This window comes from Aquarana catesbeiana, linkage group LG02 (assembly GCF_042186555.1).
Source record: "Aquarana catesbeiana isolate 2022-GZ linkage group LG02, ASM4218655v1, whole genome shotgun sequence".
Taxonomy (NCBI): domain Eukaryota; kingdom Metazoa; phylum Chordata; class Amphibia; order Anura; family Ranidae; genus Aquarana; species Aquarana catesbeiana.
The window spans coordinates 177,699,322-177,719,804 of record NC_133325.1 but is presented as its reverse complement, the minus strand read 5'-3'; the positions used below and the strand labels follow the sequence as shown (position 1 = coordinate 177,719,804).

Sequence of the window (20,483 nt, the reverse complement as noted above, 5' to 3'; positions counted from 1 at the left end):
GAAGGATGTCCTGTACAATCATAATCTCTAACCCTGATAAGCGCCATTTGGTGAGACAAACAAGGCTGACTGGAAGTACTCAGTAACTTTATTTACAACTTGGGTATCAGCAACTGTTGCAGAGTGTTTCGAAATATTCTTTCCTCCCATTCTCCCACCCCTTTCCCAAAAGCACAGGATGTCCCTTTATTCGAGGTCGGGCATTTCTATAAAGAAAAAGAACACATTAGACAAAACATACACACATTATAAAAAAAAGAAACAAAAAACATATATATACACATACATCTATATCTATAGATCTATATCTATAGATATCTATATCTATAGATCTATATCTATAGATATCTATATCTATATATATATATTTTTATTTTTCTCAAAATCATAAACGAATGCAAGACAGTTAGAAAATGTGGTCACATTTCAGATTAATGCAGGTAGAGTTCAAACTACACTGAGAAAAATGTTCTACGCAGAAATCATTTACAGTCTTGTTAAAGTATGTAGACCCCATAGAAACTGGCTTATTTTTATTTGCACAGGCAAACTTTAGATTTTCACTCAAACAGGGCCTACAGAAAAGGCAAAACCAGAAAAAAACATGCCTTTCAATCATTTACTCAGCCAAAACATCTACAGATTTAATTGTGTGATGTGGGGAAAAAAAAAAAGTATACATTTGGCCTCAGAAGCCAGCATTGTCCCATTGAGCAAAAATATTTTTTTTTTCTTCACTTTGCACAAATTCCCCACCAGTCTGACATTGACTCTTTGCAAATTACCTTCGGCTACATGTTTGTGGGTCCCCTTAGCATGAAATGTTTCAACCCCCCAACCTTCATTTGAAATCAAACCAGTGCTTTGACTAGGCTAGTTTGTACCCCCTTTATGTCTTTTTTTTTTTTTTTAATCGATTCTTAGTGGAATTGCTAGTTCACATCGATTATCTCATTGATAGATAATCTTCTACTGGACAGATGACCTCACATTCTGACCAAATACACTTGGTAGGATGCAGAATTCATAAACAACTCAAGGACCATATCTGCCCAGGCTCTGAAGAAGCAAACCAAACTTAAACCATAACATTTAAACCACCATGCCTCACTGTTGGTGTAAGGTTCTTTTCCTGCAATGCTTTCTTTGGCTTGCACCAAACAGGTCTTCAATTACTGTGGTTAGACAACTATCTCCGATTCATTGGTCTGCAGCACATTATTCTGCCTGGTCTTCGCCTATATGTTCCATAGCAAAACAATATTCTTGCTCCAATCTTCTTGGACAGCAAAGGCTCTTTCTGGCACATTTCTTATGCAGGTTAAATTGGTGCATTCTCGTTCCGGATATACAGTTGTGCTCACAGGTTTACATACCTGGAAGAATGGGATTTTTATTATTTTCTTATTACCGAAAAATCCCTTTCTCTGAAGTTCATTGACGGACACAGCACTCTTAGGCTTGACCTTAGGGTTATATCGCCACCTTTAGGAGTAGGACTAGGCAGAACATCAAAAACAAAACCCAGCACCGCCCAGGGGTGGTCCTTCCTGGCAGTAACCCCCCACTCTGCTCCCAGCAGCTCAGTTTGTCATAAAGCAGTACAAACAAATAGGAGGGGTGGATGCTGTGTCAATGAACGTCAGAGAAAGGGAAGTTACGGTAAGTAGAAAATAAAAAAAAATCCCATTTTCTCTTTCGTTCATTGGTGGACACAGCAGTCTTAGTCTTGACCTAAGGGATGTCCCAAAGCAGTGCCATGACGAGGGGTGGGAACACAAAAAAAACCCACAAACTCCACCAACAAAAGAGCTCCCCATAATAGGAGCAGCAACCTCAGACAGCCACTTCCGAAACACGCATCCGAAGATGTGCCCACATCCACCTTGTAGAACTTGGTGAAAGTGTGGACGACCAGGTAGCCGCCACACACACACACACACACTTGTAAAACGGACGGTTGATGCTGGAAGTCCCAGGAAGCACCCACCGCCCTGATAGAATGTGCCGTGACAGGAAAAGGAGGCACCCACCCCCTTATGGCATAAGCCTGGACCACAATCTGTCTGATCAAATGAGAAATAGTGGCCGGCGAAACCGCCAGGCCCTTATTTGGCCCTGCAACAGAGACAAATAGTGAATCCGACCTACGAAATGGAGCCATAACAGACAGATACACCCTGAGAGCCAGCACCACATTCAAAGAATGCAAGGCGATCTCCTTGGGATGAAACGGTCGAGGGTACAAGGACGGAGGCACAATGTCCTCAGATGAAAGGCAGATACCACCTTAGGAAGAAATGAGGGCTGCGGACGCATTAAAATAGGGAGACTTGCAGGACAAGGCCGCCAGCTCAGAAACCCGCGAACGTAATAGCCACTAGAAAGACAACTTTCTGAGAGAACGTAAGTAAGGGAATCTTCCTAATGTTCTCGAACGGTGCTTTCTGGAGCACCAGACATGCCGAACGCCCTGAATAAACGTGCGCACCAATGAGCGAGTCGCTAATGGCCGCTTTAAAAAAAAAAAAGATAGCTAGAGCCGATATCTGTCCCTTGATGGTGCTCAAAGTGAGCTTCTGATCAACTCCCTGCTGCAAAAACAGCAGGATCCTAGAAACAGAATAGGATCGCGGATGCCACCCCATAGCCTCACACAAGATGATGTAGGCCATCCAGGTGCGATAAATCTTCCGGGACGTGGACTTGCACTCCCTTAACACAATCACCAAAGTCGGCAACCCTCGGTCCCTCAGCACCTGGCTTTCAACGGCCATGCCGTTAAAGCCAGAGCCGGTAAAGTGGGGTGGAATATTGGACCCTGGAACCGGCAGCCGACAGGGGATGTCTGCCACCATCCGTACTATGACGGCGTACCAAGGACGCCGAGGCCAGTCTGGAGCGACTAGAATTAACGGAATCCCCGCGGCCTCTATCCATTGCAGCAGATGAGGAAGAATTCTGAGAGAGGGAAAGGCATAAAGGAGTTGATAATGCCCCCATGGTCTGACACGTCTGCCTAAGGATCCCTTGTCCTGGCCATAAATCTCTGCACCTTCCAATTGAGACGAGAGAGGCCAAGAGATCCACGTCCGGTGTGCCCCATCGCCAGCAAATGAGACGAAACACTTCCGGATGCAAGGACCACTCTCCCCCTGGTCCAGCAACTGTCGGCTGAGATAATCCGCCAGCCAGTTTTCTACGCCCGGAATGTAAACGGCTGACAGAGCTGGCACGTGACGCTCTGCCCACTGCAGAATGTGAGAGACCTCCAGCGCTGCTGCTGAGCTCCTTGTCCCCCGATGATTGACGTAAGCCACCGTCGTGGCATTGTCCAACTGGATCCTGACCGGGCGACCCTTTAGCCGCTGCGACCACGCAGCCGCTGCGACCAGGTGGAGAGGCACAGCCTGATCGCCGGCAGCTCCAGAACGTTGATCGACAGGAGAGATTCTTCCGGCGTCCATCGGCCATGGGCCGAATGAAGACCCAAAATCCCTCCCCAGCCAGTTAGGCTGGCATCTATTGTGATCACCGTCCAATGGAGAGGAAGAAACGACTTCCCGGACCAAAGAACCGGGGACCTTGGCCACTAAAGAAGCGAAGCCTTGGCTAGACAAGATCTCCCTCTGCAAGACCCGAGTGTGAAAGTGAGCATACAGAACCACCTCGAAAGTGGCCACCATGAGGCCCAGAACTCGCATGAAAAACGTAGCGACGACCACTTGCGGGACATCAGTAACCGCACTGCGGAGCGAAGAGTCCAGAATCAACCCCAAGTATTCCGGTGTTGGGCATGGTGATCGCCACATCTCTCAATGCTGAGGCTGCTCTCAGGAGATTGTCCAGGTAACCCACGATCGCGATCCCTCGCTGTCTCAGCAACGCCAGGACCAGAGCCAGAACCTTGGTGAAGACCCTCGGCGCTGACGCCAGGCCAAAAGGAAGCGCCACAAATTGATAGTGCGCGTCCCCGACTGCGAGACGCATGAACCTCTGGTGCCTGACACATATGGGGACATGCAAGTATGCATCCTTGATGTCCAAGGAGGCCAGGAAATCCCCCTGATGTAGCGCCGCCACCACGGAACGGACAGATTCCATCCTGAACCTCCGTACCCTCACCCTCTTTCGTCGGAACTACTAACAGATTGGAGTAGAATCCCTGAAATCTTGCGGAGGCTGGTACAGGAACTACCCCCTGCAGTAGCAAGTCCTGCACCGCTCCCAACAAGGCCTCCCGATGAGATGTGAGAAGATGAAGACTGGAGTGTAAAAACCTGTCTGGCGGACAAGAAAGAAACCATCTTGTATCCTGACAAAACCAGTTCGCAGATCCACTGGTCGGAAAGAAGCGAAGTCTGCAAAACTCCCAAAGGTGACCCTTCATGCGGCCGTGGACTTGTCCGCAGGCTTGTTTGGTTTGCAATGCCAAGGGCGTCTTTGTCCACCAGCGGGAACCTTGTTGGACTGGGAACGCTTACCCGCCGAAATGGGCGGACGAAAAAAAAAAAAAAAAGCTTGCACGAAAAAGGAGGGAACCTGCTTACGCCGGGGCTTCTTACCCTTCCTGTACTGTGGGAGAGAGGTACTCTTCCCCCATTGATGTCCTTAATAATGTCATCCAAAGAGGCGCCAAACAGCCTCCCCCCTGGAAGAGTAACTCCGCCAAGGCTTTCTTAGATGTCTGGTCCGCCGACCAACACTTGAGCCCAATTAATTTTTTTTTTTTTATTCTTTATTTAACATAAATGGTGTTTGTATTTTTAGAATGAACTCTTATTTTTTTTTTTCCTTTTTTATATACATAGTTCTATTGATTTTATTTAATGCCATTGCCAAATTTTGTTGGAAGCATGAAAGAGAATGGTGCAGAACTACAGCCGACGCCGAGACCCTTGAAAGCAACGGGGCCGTATCTAGAGCCGCATCACAGACATACTTAAGCCCATGCACCAACTGGTCTGCCAGTTCCACATACTGGGGAGACTTGCTCATTCCCTAACTCGCGGTGTAATAACGGCCCATTCCATAAGTGTCTGACACCAGAGCTAACACCGAAAGCAGCGCAGACCCCACCACTGTAAACATAGACCGAGCAACCGCCTCGGCCCTTCTGTCAGCAGGATCCTTGAAAGAAGGGGACCCAACGACTGGAATCATGGTGGCCTTATTTAACCTGGACACCGGAGGGTCAACGACCGGAGGAGATGTCCATTTCTTCAAGAAACTTTCCTCAAAGGGGTAACGCATCGCAAAATGCCTAGGAACTGAAAAAGAATGCTGCGGGCGTTCCCAATCCTTGTAAATAAACTTATCAAAATAAGCCAGGTAAGGAAACACCTTAACGGTACGGACGAGCTTCAAAAGGGAACTGACACCTCTACAGATGTCCCAGCCGTATCCTCCAAGTATCCCGCAGCGCCGTGATAAGTGCCCCCACTAGCGCCTTCTCCTGCGCCATAACTGACGCAGAGGATTCTTCCTCACTATCCGAGAGGTCAGGGCTCACCTCCTCCGAACCGTCCACACAGGGGCCCGAGTCTGAATCAGAGCCCTGATGTGCTTTTTACCCCCCTTACGCCCGCACGCCACCCTGGAAAAAAATGATTCCAGGACCGCTGACCCCGAGGAACCAGCTGCCATCACAGGTGCGTCTGGGGGAGAGGCACTAGCTTCAGATGCCATATCTGCCCCACGCTCGCCTATCACCACCCGGTACTTTTAAGGCAGAGAAGAAAAAACTACCCTCCTTGCTGCCACAGATTGGGCCCGCCCCCCAGAAGGACTCACCATCCTGAGGAAAGAGCTGAGCTGTGCCGTCCGTCCCGCTGCAGCAACGCCAGCCACGAGGAGATCTGTGTCTCTCGCGCCCTTCTCGGCTTCAACTGCCACCCAGCACTAGAGGCCCAACAGAATCCTCCACCGCGGCTACAGGAAAATGGCCGCCGACGCTTCAGACACAAGTGTCTGCAAACACAAAGAAAATGGTGTTCCCGCGGGGATCATCCCCCCTGCAATGGCGGCTCTGCACGTGGATGGAAAGCCAGCTACCCCATATACCAGGATGCCCAGAGCCCACCTGGAGAAGCCCCACCTAGGCCAGGTAGGTGCACACCCCTGGGAAGAAGGGGAGGGAAAAGAGGCGAGAATGGAAGAGCCTGGTACCCCGAATAGACCCCCCCAGGGAGTGCCCAGCTGCTTCACCATGCCTGGACCGCGCCTCGACAAAGTGGCCGGCGGCCATGGCGACACTGAGCCAGACAGCAGTAGTCCGGTCATATGTGCGCCTGCGAGACTGTACCTCGCTGGCTGCCCTGGTCCAGAATGGGGCCTGTCGTGGCCGAACCAGCGCAGAGCTAAGGTCTGTGCACGCTTGATGGCCAGGCTGGGGAGACTACCAGGATCTATATTATCCAGCCTGGCTGTTGATTGCAGATCACAGGTAAAAGAAAAAAAAAAAAAAAAAAAAAAAAAAAAAAAAAAAAAAAAGGAAAAGAAAATAAACAAAATCCAAGGAACCACAGAAACCCAGCAGGGAGCCAGGTCCCTTTATACTAAGCAGAAAAAAAACTGAGCTGCTGGGAGCAGAGTGGGGGGTTACTGCCAAAAAGGACCTCCCCTGGGCGGTGCTGGGTTTTTTTTTATGTTCTGCCTAGTCCTACTCCTAAAGGTGGCGATATAACCCTAAGGTCAAGACTAAGTGCTGCGTCCGTCAATGAATGAAAGAGAAATATGATTTCTTGGCCATTTTTCAGAGAATATGAACACAAACATTTTTTAATCAAGGTTAGGGTTTTGCTGAAGCCATCATCAACTGTGTTTACACTTTTAAAATCATAATGACAACAGAAACTAGCCAAATGACCCTGATCAAAAAAGTTTACATACCCCAGTTCTTAATACCGTCTATTGCCCCCTTTAACATCAATGACAGCTTGAAGTCTGTTGTGGTATTTGTGGATGGGGCTCTTTATCTTCTCAGATGGTAAAGCTGCCCCATTCCTCTTGGTAAAAAGCCTGCAGTTCCTATAAATTCTTGGGCTGTCTTGCATTAACTGCACGTTTGAGATCTCCCCTAAGTGGCTCAATGATATTGAGGTCAGGAGATGGAGATGGCCACTCCAGGACCTTCACTTTATTCTGCTGAAGCCAATGACAGGTCGACTTGGCCTTGTGTTTTGGATCATTGTCATGTTGGAATGTCCAAGTACGTCCCATGCGCAGCTTCCTGGCTGATGAATGCAAATGTTCCTCCAGTATTTTTAAATAACATACTGCATTCATCTTGCCATCAATTTTGACCAAATTTCCCATGCCTTTGTAACTCACAAATCCCCAAAACATCAGCGATCCACCTCTGTTTCACAGTAGGAATGGTGTACCTTTTATCATAGGCCTTGTTGACTCCTCTCCAAATGTAGCATTTACGGTTGTGACCAAAAAGCTCAATTTTGGTCTCAGCACTCAAAATGACTTTGTGCCAGAAGGTTTGAGGCTTGTCTCTGCTGTTTGGCGTATTATAAGCAGGATACTTTGTGGCATTTGCATAGTAATGGCTTTCTTCTTGCGACTCAACCATGCAGCCCATCTTCAAGTGCCTCCTTATTGTGCATCTTGAAACAGCCAGACCACATTTTCAGAGAGTCTTGTATTTCACCTGAAGTTATTTGTGGGTTTTTCTTTGCATCAATTTCCTGGCAATTGTAGCTGAAATTCTAGTTAGTCTACCTGACCGTGGTTTGGTTTCAACAGAACCCCTCATTTTCCACTTCTTGATTAGAGTTTGAACACTGCTGATTGACATTCTCAATTCCTTGGATATCTTTTTATATCCCTTTCCTGTTTTATACAGTTCAAATACCTTTTCCCGCAGAACCTCTGACAATTCTTTTGCTTTCCCCATGACTCAGAATCCAAAACGTCAGTGCAGCACTGGATGAAAGATGCAAGGGTCTGTCAGGAGTCCAGAAACTCATTGACCTTTTACACACACACACTAATTACAAGCATACAGATTACAGGCGAGGATGGTTACCTTTAATAGACATTCAAACTTCTTTGTGTCAACGTTATCATGCGAAAATCACCAGGGTATGTAAACTTTTGATCAGGGTCATTTGGGTAGTTTGTTGCTATTATGATTTAAAAAGAGTAAACTAATAATTGATAATAAATGGCTTCAGCCAAACAGTAACCATGAATGAAAGAAAAGTTTTTGTTATTCATATTCTCTGAAAAATGGCCAAGAAATCAAATTCTGCCAGGGTATGTAAACTTATTAGCACAACTATAGATGCATACATTTGACACCAACTGTTGAGTTACCTGCAGTTCTTGGCAATGAAAACCTCGAAGCTTCTTTTAGCATCAGTTGGCACTTGGGCTGAATTTGCTAGCCTAGCAAGTCCAGGACAAATTAGCAGTCTCTTGAACGTGAAGTAGATTGATTTCCTTACAGTGAAAGGACTCAAAATAATTTAGAGAGCTTTACATTCCTTGCCACGCTGACACATAGGCACTCACAACCTTCTGGAAGGGCTTAGAGAGCACTTTTGAACTTGACATGAAACCCACATCAATAGCAAAAAGACTAGACCTCTAGATATCTGAAATTTAAAAATAAGACAATTCCCACCTATATACTCCCTAAGGATATTCCAGTCACTGGCACCTAATCTGAAACACTGGATTCCAAACTTATGGATTTAAAGTGGTGGTAAATGTGGGGGTGTACTTTTTTCATGTGACAAATCTGCATTTTTGTTTAGACGAGATAAACAAACCATGTAATTTGTTCAAGTAGATCAATTTCATTAGGCACTGTCTGAAAAAAAGATCTGTGTGCCTGTGAACAATTTCCATAGGCTGTGCTTTTTCACAAGATTGTATATATATTATGAGTAGAGTGACTAATATAAACAAATACTTGAAAAAGATTTTCTTTACTGGAGTATCTCTTACAAGCCAATTACTAACTGATGTTTGTAAAGCATTCTTCTTCAAAAAAAAAAAAAAAAAAAAGATACGCAACATTCACTTACTTTCATCATCACTGTCTGGTGAATCCTGAGAAAAAAAAAAAAAAAGCCTTGTTAAATTTGCAAATCATACAAGGTCTTATACAATGTTTTGATAACGGCCTTTCAGAGCTGTTACTGTTTATGACAGCAATAAAGTGACCCTTGTCAGCATAGGGTGTAATTACTTAGCCATGAATAACATGACAGATCCACTGCTCCCTCATCGGTAGCAGTGATCTCGCTCATGTTCTATTGAGGCAATCCCCGCCACAGTTAGAATCACTCCTTATGACACTTCACCCCTTGATCGCCCCCCAGTGTTTAACCCCTTCCCTGCCGGTGTCATTTATACAGTAATCAGTGCATTTTTATAGCACTGATCGCTGTATAAATGACAATGGTCCCAAAATAGTGTCAAAAGTGTCTGATGTGTACGCCATAATGCCGCAGTCACAATAAAAAACAGATTGCCGCCATTACGAAATTTTTTTTTTAAAAATGCCATAAATCTATCCCATTTTGTAGACGCTATAACTTTTTTTTTTACCAAAAATATGTACAAGATCACATATCGGCCTAAACTGGGAAAGAAATTTGTTTTTATATATTTTTTGGGGATATTTATTATAGCAAAAAATGTTGCTTCCTTTCAAAATTGTCGCTCTTTTTTTTGTTTAAGCGCAAAAAATAAAAAACGGCAGAGGTGATCAAATACCAAAAGAAAGCTCTATTTGTGTGAAAAAAAGGACGTAAATTGTTTGGGTGCAACACACGACCGCACAGTTGTCAGTTAAAGCGACGTAATAATGTATTGCAAAAAGTGCTCTGGCCAGGAAGGGGGTAAATCCTTCTGGGGCTGAAGTGGTTAAAAAAATGCTTTGCCAACAGTTTCAGTAGCTTTACCGAAACATGTGACAGATTCAGGTAGTTCTGGAGGTAATTATGACCAATTCTAAGTTGGTGTACAGAGACTGACAGAGTTGCTGTTTCTGTATGCTGGGTAGCATGTTTGCTCCAGCTACAACCATCTGTCGACAAACTATTTGCCAGAAACAGTTTAGAAGTAAAACCAGGAGAACAGTTAATAACAAAGCCCATTTTAAGTTAGTTTTGTGTACAACAAAGATTACAAGAGATTAAGAAAACTACTTTCAGACCATCTATTTGCTAGACAAATTCAGGCCATCTAATTGCGAGACAAGAAATTGAGTGACATGAAGGATATTATAGAACTTTTTGTGCAGGAGTTAAAAATCTCAATACAGAAGACTAAAAGAGGGAGTTCCGCCTGGGGAAAAAAAAAAAATTAAAAAGTCAGCAGCTACAAATACTGTAGCTGCTGACTTAATATATGAACACTTACCTGTCCAGGGAGCCCGCACCTCACCCAATTTTCGGAGGTGCTTCTGCCGCCATTCATCGTAAGGGCAACTGGCAGTGAAGCCTTTAGGCTTCACAGCCGGTTCCCTATAGCGCATGCGTTAAGAGCGCTCTCTCACTGGCCCGGCGGCAGAGGAAGGAGAGGAGACACGGACTTCCCGAGAGGCAGTGCAGTCTCCAGGAAGTGTTCTTGTCAAACACAGGTACCCCCCCCCCCCCCCCCCAAAGGTGCCAAATGTAACTCTGCTTTAAGTCTGGCTTGTGTACATTTGAATCCTTAGTGAATGCCACAGTATATGTACTGTGGCTGGTCGGCAAGTGGTTATTACCATACCATGGGTGACACTTTCACAATTTGGTCTGATGAAAATGTATCACACAACTTTCACAAAGCAATTTAAAAAGAATCTTATAAACGTACATCATCAGCACCATCTACTTCTGGTAAGTCTACATCTTCATCTCCCCCCATGTTGTTCATCATCTGTAGTCATAAAAATAAAATAAAATCAGAATCCAGGGAACAAAGCTTACATAAACATTTTCGGATTACAGAAAAATACTCTGCCAAGCAAGACAGAATATTTACCTCTGAAAAGCGGTCAAAATTGGACAGATCTTCATCGGAGTCATCTTCCCAATCTTTCCAATTGTTAAAATCCACACAAAGCCAATTGAGCTGAAAGAAGTTAAATACTTTTAAAATTACAAACAATAATATTTAAACAAATCTTTCACATGCTTAGCAGGAGGCAGCTAGCAAAATGTAGAAGATAGAGATAATCATTTACCTTTGCTTTCTCCTTTGTCAACCTAGGCCACGACTGGCCAGATTCTCCTTTTCGTAAACAACACAGGACAGATCTATCTGTTCTTTTATGTTTGGACTCCTATATAAAGAAAACAAAACAATTGTAAAGAACATCTACATAATCAAATCGTAGAGAAATTTCTGGCAACCTTCTAAAATGCTAGCTGCCTGGCTTCTTCCCTTTGGTCTTTCCTTATTGAACCAGTAAGGGGGGGGCTTGGGGTCAGATCAGGAAAGTCTGCATTAATATTCAGAGCCAGTGACCTTAAGCATGGAAGCCAAGTGTGAGCATGATATTTAGCGGATTTAATCTGGTGAAGTTGTGCATAGTATCAATCAGTATCTAGGTTTTATTGGCAAAGCTTAATTGAACATGCAGAAGTTAGAAGCTGATTGGTTACTATGCACTGCTGCACCAGATACTGCACTAGTTTTATTAAATCTCCCCTTTAGGCATCTAGCCTTTTCAGTAGAGGTCAGTAGTGGCATTCTGCATGCCTTTTCCCGGGCTAATTTTTATTTAAATAGTCCAAATCACTAATGAGAAAACATATGGGCATGTGCTTGCTAGGGTAACTGACGTGTGAGCTGTTAAACATGCACATCACTTAAGTAAAAAGTTGGTCAGTATCAGCAGATTTCTTCACATCAATATGCAAATATTAAACTTTTTTTATATGCAAGTAATTCATATATCTGAACTAGTGACTTGATTGCAATTCACTGGATTATGCCCCGGGGTCTTTGCAGATGAAATCCTCGAGTAACAAATATGATGCATAGGTCCCTTTAAGTTAGCCTCAGTGGGGCTCCTATTCTGTTGGGGTTCTCAATTTATGGATGGTGGTATATGGCCTCATTCACACAAGATTTATCTTACAGCTACTGCAAGACTGGCATATATTTCTGCAGCTGCATGCATAGTTGTGGCCACTCAGCCTATATAACGCAATGACAGAATGACAGTAGCTGTTAGGTACCGTATTTATCGGCGTATAACACGCACATTTATTTTAAGAGGGAAGTTTCAGGAAAAAAAACCTACATTTTAAATAAGGAACTTTAAAGCAAAATAAGGGTCAGTGCCCATCTGCAGCCTGACCATTGCCATCAGTGCAGCAGCCTCACCATTGCCATCAGTGCAGCAGCCTCACCATTGCCATCAGTGCAGCAGCCTCACCATTGCCATCAGTGCAGCAGCCTCACCATTGCCATCAGTGCAGCAGCCTCACCATTGCCATCAGTGCAGCCTGATCGAACAGAACAGTGGTCCAATGGCCGCCCAGGAGACGGGGCTTTCTATTACAAAGGCCGCCAAGTAAACAGGAGATTCTTACTGAATGTAATCTGAGAGCGCTCATCCCGCCCCGCTCCCTGTCCCCTCCGAGGCAGCTAAAATTGAAGTATTGGCGTATAACACGCACACGCTATTTGCACCCGATTTTCATAGTGAAAAAGTGAGTGTTATACACCAATAAATACAGTAATTGCTCCATGTGTGGTTATATCCAGGAGGTTAGGAACAGATGGCCCCTGGACACAAGCAGCTTGTATCCAGGGGTGATTGTCATAATTGCATGTCGTCGCTTTGAATTTAGGAATACAATGGATTCTTGCTGCAGCAAGTTAAACCCCACGTGAATGAGGCCTATGGCTCAATCAATGACTTCCTAAACTCTTGCAAATAGTGTGAAATCTCTCGTTGAAGGGGTCCCTCAGGGTCATTACTAAGCAATGTCAAAAAACTGTCCTTTCCTTGCAGTCAGGTTTGAAGAAGTGCTTTTGCAGGGGCTAGGACTTTCAGGTGAAGCTGTTTGACCTCTCCCTTCTCTGTCATCTTAATGCTACCACTGGGTCAGGTTACGGTGCCATAGCAAAGTTCAATTACTTAAAAGGCAAACTGACCATCTTCCCTGTAATTTTAACCACTTGCCGACCGCTGCACGCCGATATACATTGGCACAATGGCAGCGGTGGGCAAATGGGCATACCTCTACTTTAATTGGCGGGGGCGCACCCGCCGCGTACAGCGTGATTGCAGACTCTATGTTCGCCGGTGTCCCACGATCATGTCATGGAGGCGCAGAACAGGGAGATGCCTATGTAAACAAGGCATTTCCCCGTTCTGCCTAGTGACATGACAGGGATCTACTGCTCACTGTCATCAGAAGCAGTGATGTCAGTGGTAGCCCATTTCTCCCCCCATTTAGAATCACTCCCTAGGACACTTAACCCCTTGATCGCCCCCTAGTGTTAACCCCTTCCCTGCCAGTGTCATTTACACAGTAATCAGTGCATTTTTATAGCACCGATCGCTGTATAAATGACAATGGTCCCAAAATAGTGTCAAAAGTGTCCGCCATAATGTCGCAGTCACAAAAAAAAAAAAAAAAAAAAAAAGCCATAAAACTATCCCTTATTTTGTAGACACTTTGTGCAAACCAATCAATATACGCTTAGTGCGATTTTTTTACCATAGCAAAGACCCTAGAGAATACAATGGCGGTCATTGCAACTTATCTGGCACTGCATTTGTGCAGCAATTTTTCGAATGCATTTTTTTGGAGAAAAAAAAAAAAAAAAAAAAAAACCACAGTAAAGTTAGCCCAATGTTTTTGCATAATGTGAAAGATGAAGCTATACTGAATAAATAGATACCTTAGATGTCACGCTTCAAAATTGCACACGCTCGTGGAATGGCGCCAAACTTCGCTACTTAAAAACCCCCTTAGGCGACGCTTTAAAATTTTTTACTGGTTCAATGTTTTGAGTTAGAGAGGTCTAGGACCAAAATTATTGCTCTCGCTCTAACGTTCGCGGCGATACCTCACATGTGTGGTTTGAACACCATTTTCATATGTGGGCGGGATTTACATATGCGTTTGCTTCTGTATGCGAGCTCACGGGGACAGGGGCGCTTTAAAAAAATAGGATTTTTGTACTCACCGTAAAATCCTTCTCTGAAATTCATTGACGGACACAGCTCCATTAATCTTGACCGTAGGATTATTACGCCACTTTCAGGAGAGGACTAGGCAGAACATGTATTACATGTGAAAAGCAGAACTGTACAGCTCCGCCCAGGGGGCGGTCCCTCTGGCAATAACCCCTCAGCCTGCTTCCTGCAGCTTAGTACGTCAACAAGCAGTATAACGTAAACTCATAGGAGGGGTGGGTGCTGTGTCCGTCAATGAACTTCAGAGAAAAGGATTTTACAGCAAGTACAAAAATCCTATTTTCTCTTTCGTTCATTGACGGACACAGCTCCATTAATCTTGACCGTAGGGACGTCCCCAAGCAGTGTCATAACGAGGAATGGGAACAGCAAACATAACTTCATCCACAACCAGAGGTGCTCCCCAACGGAAAAGTCACCACCTGAACCAACCGCAGCAGAACTTGCGGTCAACATATGCATCAGAATGCATTGACATTCAAAATGTAACTTTCTCTAACAAAAGGAAAGGATTTAAATTGCAACGATTACACGGCCGCCTGCAAAACTTTGCGGCCAAAATAGGCATCCGAAGATGCGTTTACATCAACTTTGTAAAAGTGTGAACAGACGACCAAGTCGCCGCCTTACACACCTGGGAGACTGATGCTTTATGTCAGAAAGCCCAAGAGGTCCCAATTGCCCTGGTGGAATGGAAAGGGGGGCACCTGCCCCTTCAAGGAGTAAGCCAGGGCCATAATCTGTCCGATGGTGGTCGACGAGACCGCCAGCCCTTTTTTTGGACCAGCCACTGAAACAAACAGAGAATCTGACTTCCGGAAGGGAGCCGTGGCAGACAGATATACCCTTAGAGCCCAGACCACGCCCAGGGAATGGGAGGGCCACCTCCTTAGGATGTGTCGGCTTAGGACACAGATGGTAACACAATGTCTTTATTGAGGTGGTAGGTCGAAACCACCTTCGGCAGAAAGGAAGGTTGCGGACCCTGTGGATAACCAGATAGGGCGACTTGCAAGACAAGGCTGCCAGCTCAGAAACCCTCCAGGGAGTTGTAATAGCCACTAAAAAGACCACTTTGAGAAAGTTGACAAAGGAATTTCCTTGATGTTTTCAAACGGCAGTTTCTGAAGCGTCGATAGCACCAGGTTCAGATCCCACGGAGGTAGGGGTGGATGTACTGGAGGGACTACATATCGAACCCCTTGCACAAAAGTGCTCACCAATGAGTGAGACGCCACGGGTCGTTGGAAAAAGACAGCCAAGGCTGATATCTGTCCCTTGACGGTGCTCAAGGATAACTTTTTGGTCCACTCCTCGCTGCAAGAACAGCAGGATCCTGGCCACGGAATAGGTGCGTGGGAACCACTACATCTCACACATGGAGATATAAGCCTTCCACGTACGATGGTATATCTCCTGGGAAGAAGATTTTCGTGTCCTCAGCATAGTGGAAATTACACAGTCCGATAGACCTCGGTTCCTTAGCACCTGGCTTTCAAACAGCCATGCCGTTAAAACCAGCGACGGTAAAGCAGGATGGAGTATCGGACCTTGCGATATAAGGTCCTCCCGCATCGGCAACTGCCAAGGAGCATCCACCACCAGGCGTACTAGGTCGGCGTACCAAGGACGCCAAAGCCAATCTGGGGCAATCAGTATTACTGGAATCCCCTCGGCCTCCACTCTGCGGAGCAGACGGGGTAACAGTTTGAGCGGAGGGAAGGCGTAAATCAGCCTGTACTGCCCCTTATAGAGCCACCAACGCATCCGCCCAAAGATATCTGGTCCTGGACACGAACCTCTGCACCTTTCGATTGAGCCGAGAGGCCAGAAGGTCCACATCTGGTGTGCCCCATCGCAGGCAAAGAAGCCTGAACACCTCCGGATGCAGAGCACATTCTCCTGGGTCCAGCATCTAACGACTCAGATAGTCCGCCTGCCAGTTTTCTACTCCAGCATGTATATGGCCGACAGGGCCGGTACATGTCGCTCTGCCCACCGAAGGATGTGAGCGACCTCCCATGCTGCAGCCCGGCTTCTTGTTCCTTCTTGATGGTTGACATATGCCACCGCCGTGGCGTTGTCTGACTGAATTCTTATCGGACGTCCTTGAAGTCTTATCGACCATGAAGAGAGGCATAGCCTGATCGCTCGAAGCTCGAGCACATTGATCAGTAACTGGGATTCCTCCCTCGACCAGAGGCCCTGGGAGTACAATCGACCCAATACTCCACCCCAGCCGGTCAGGCTGGTGTCCGTTGTGATCACCGTCCAATGAAGAGGTAGGAACGATTTCCCAGACCGAAGATCTCAGCCACCAGGGAAGAGAGTCCCTGACTAACTGGCTCACCCGAATCTGCGGATACAGGGATAATGGAGATTTGTCCCATTTGGACAATATCTCCTTCTGCAAGACTCTGGTGTGAAATTGGGCGTACGGAACCGTCTCGAAGGAGGCAACCATAAGGTCCAGAACTCACATGCAGAAACGCAGCGACGATCACCTGTGATTCCTCAACATCTTCACCGCAGTCCTGAGAGTCTGCAGCTTATCCGAAGGGAGAAAACACTCTTGCTTCTACGGAGTCCAGCAATAAGCCTAGGTACTCCAGACATTGAGTCGGCACTAGTACCGACTTCTTGAGGTTCAACACCCACGCAAACTCTTGCAGGAGTGTGCATGGTGATCGCCACATCCTCCCTTAATTCTGAGGCGGACGCTGCTCTCAGAAAGATCGTCCAGGTAACCCATGATTGCGATCCAACGTTGTCACATCGCCAAAATTGGAGCCAATACCTTGGTAAAGACTCGGGGTGCTGAGGCCAGACCAAAGGGGAGGGCTACAAACTGCTAGTGGTCTTCCCCTACTGCAAACTGCAGAAACCTCTGATGCCTGAGGCATATGGGTATGTGCAGGTATGCGTCCTGGATATCCAGAGACTCCCCCTAATAGAGTGCAGCGACTAGAGTGAACTGATTCCATTCTGAACCTCTGTACTTTCACAACGTAACTGAGGGCTTTCAGGTCCAGGAACGTACCCCCTTCCTTTTTGGGGACTACAGATTGGAATAGAACCCCTGAAACCTTTCCGTTTCTGGAACAAGCACTATCACCCCGCGGCTGAGCAGTACTGCCCCAAACAGGGCCTCCCGGCGAGCCGGGAGTAAGGGTATGCTGGAGGGTAGCACTCTTGCTCGCGGGCTTGCGAGGCCAGTGACGCTTCTGCCCCTCAGTAGTCACCCTGTCAGACTGGGAGCGTGTTCCTGAGGTCCCGGGCGGACGAAAAAGCCTCTTGAGCAGAAAAGGAGGGCCCTTGCCTGTGGCATGGCTCCTTACCCTTCCTAAGTAGACATTTACCAATGCCCACAAAACTGCATGCATTTCCAGTAGTGATATGATGTACCTTCCTCCAGAGTCTGTTATGACCCTCACCACTTTACAGGGAAGAGATCTGTTAATGAGTATCTCTACCCCTCGGGCGTACATGGAGTAGGTAGCGTGAAAGGCTTGCTTGACCCATGCCCTGCACAAGGCGAGGACATTGCTGCCTGTCAAATGAGTTTCTGGGAGAAACAAGATATGGGGCTTGTGCGAGTTGAGGTATTTAAATAAGGACCTTTTGAATTTGTTATTAAGCCCCCCCGTACATTCCAAGAGAGCAGTGTGATTTCAGACATAAGTACACCTGTTAAAAAAAAAGTGATCAGCACGAGCAATCAGATCAATAAGTAGAAATATGGAGACATTTTCTGGCGGTCTAGTACCCAAGTAAATTCTGAAGTATGTATGCAGAGAGCAGATGAGTGGTGAGCACAATAAAAAGGAAGGGAGAGTGAGCAACCCTACACAACATAACTCCCTGCCACGCAGCCTATTCCCCCAACATAACTCGGCTTGTAGCTTGATCCCCAAACCTTAACAAAGTCGGTGACTTGGAAGTATCCAAGGGGCATAAAACTGAGTGAAGTATTACCCTGGAGTACAATCACAGAGCTCTTTCAGAGTCCTCAGGCTTGTTCAGTTTGTGTCTTAAAGTTAAGGAAAAAAAAAAAAAAAAAGACTGCGCTGGAATTAAAAACCTAAAAATAAGCTGCAACAAAGTGAAATACACAATACAAATAAAGAACAAATATGGTTGTGCTCTATACCCATAACAATATAAACGTGATAAGTGATCAGTTAATAACAAAGATAGTCCCACAGATGAAAATAAGTGTTCAGTGACGAGAAGTCAAAATTCCAATGACAGTCAAACTTCCAATCTCTAGCAATTATTGAAAATATCAACTTGTGATCAGTTTCAAGAAATCAATGTGACTTTGCTTGACAGACCCACCACCATAAGTGTACTGACGTCACTGCGCGTTGCGTCCCGTTTGTTAGCACGGGCGTGTTTATTGAAGCCGGCCGCATATTTTTATCTTTTGCTGTTTTTACGCCTATTTGGCGCTTGTATTTTTAACATTTAATAAAAAACCAAGCTAGTTTTACCTATGCCTATTTTTATCATTTTCTTTCTGAGCCACATTAGCATCATGCATTGAGCTGTATACAAGCTCCCAGAGGAAGATTAATTCTGTTAAAGTCCCGACCAGAAGATCCCCCATAGATGCGGAGATTGGACCGATACCGGAACACCATTGAAGAAAAGGCACTGGCTGGGTGCTAGCCACAGGCATTACTTGTCTTTGCAGCTGGTAAGCGCACACTTCTTATGGTGGTGGGTCTGTCAAGCAAAGTCACATTGATTTTTTGGAGCTGATCACAAGTTGATATTTTTACTAATTGCTAGAGATTGGTCGATTGGAAGTTTGACTTCGTCACTAAACACTTATTTTCATCTGTTGGGACTATTTTTATATTAATTTATCACGCTTATAGGGTTAAGGGTATAGAGCGCAACCATATTTGTTCTTTATGTGTCTTAAAGTTGTAGGGCAACAACTTCTGTTGATCTCTACGGAAGCAAGCCATAAAGGGAGGTGTGTAGCCAATGTAGAGTTGCTCTTAAGGTAACTGCGGTGCTTGTAGCAAAATTGGTAGGATAAAAACAAGTTAGGATGTGGAAAATCTGTGCATCAAGTGGAATCAAGAAATGGGGGAACTTTATCCCAAAGCTGTCAGTCAGTCTTCAACCGGAGGATCAAAGAAACAGACTATCACGGCATGTTGAATCCAGAGTCGAATGGGGTAGAGCATGCTGTACTTAATATTTTTATCTCTAAGCCATTTATGGACGTCATTGAAGGTTTTCCTCTCTGTAGCTCGGCCAAGAAATCAAGAAAAAGGAGAATATAGGCATTGCCGTATCTGAGTGTAGGGCGTTTGCAAGCTTCAGAAAGGATCCTATCCCTGTCTTCGTACTTGAGAAAGCAAAAAGGGCCTAGGGATGTTCCCAGGAATGGTTATGCCCGTGCGCACCCGATGGGCTCTTTCAACCACATAGGTAGGGCGGACATCTGTAAATCCCAGTAGGTTTTTAAAGCAGTTTTATGCAAATTCTGCCAGGTGTTCACCCTCATCCCGACCAAGGACTTTATTTCGTCGTAGCTGGTTTTCAGAATCATCCAATTTTGCGACAAGGGTCTGCACTGGGTGTTGCAACTCAGCAATAGAGGCAACGTGGGTGGCAGTAAGATCTTCCATAGAAGATATTCTGGATTCAGACTGTCATTATCCCTCTTATTTTGTCCAGCTCGTTTTGTATAAAGTTGCACTCTTCTGCAATATGAGCAGCAGTGAGGTTCTACTCTGCTCAATAGCGACCAGGATCATATTTGTGCTATCTTGAGGCAAGGGGGCTGACGTCGCCGTGACCTCCCTAGGATTCATTTCCAATTCAGCCAGCAAGGCCTGAAGCCTCCAAACTTAGATGGTGTCCGGTGAAGGAGGCAGCTGCAACCGATGCGGTATATGCGGCTTGGCGGCCTTGGAGTTCTTCTTCTTTGAGGACATCTGCCCCGCACACTCCACAGAAAGAGGTCACCAGGGAGAGGAGCATCCTGTGTCTGTGGAGGCTCTGGGGAGGAGAGTGGGAGTACCAAGATGGTGGCTGGAACTAGGCCCCAATATACCATAGCCGTAGTGGACACTCAGCTGTAAACCCCCCCCCCCGACCCCCGATCCCACTACAGGGATGTGGACAGTCAGCGCCCAGGATGAGGGAGGTTCAGGCAGGTTAGTATGATGGCAGCAGTCACTAGGCGCCGCCCCCCCCCCCCCCCCCGATAGGCCGCGGCCGGATTTACAGTCTGTTGCAGCCTAAAAGGCCTACTATACCAGCTCAGTGACGTAAGGAGGTGAGGTGGGAA

The 20,483-nt window shown here is 45.9% G+C and overlaps 1 protein-coding gene across 1 annotated transcript in view; it reads right to left on the bottom strand.

Moving 5' to 3' along the window:
• Positions 1-70: 70 nt before the first annotated feature.
• Positions 71-20,483, bottom strand: part of PTGES3 (prostaglandin E synthase 3) — a 37,743-nt gene continuing 17,330 nt past the window's right edge. Inside the window, exons 4-8 of the mRNA XM_073613914.1 lie at positions 11,195-11,293; positions 10,993-11,082; positions 10,825-10,887; positions 9,045-9,069; positions 71-206 (exon numbers count right to left, since the gene is read on the bottom strand). Of these exons, the coding sequence (XP_073470015.1) occupies positions 187-206; positions 9,045-9,069; positions 10,825-10,887; positions 10,993-11,082; positions 11,195-11,293 (297 nt within the window). The 3' untranslated portion in view covers positions 71-186. The remainder of the gene's footprint in view (positions 207-9,044; positions 9,070-10,824; positions 10,888-10,992; positions 11,083-11,194; positions 11,294-20,483) is intronic.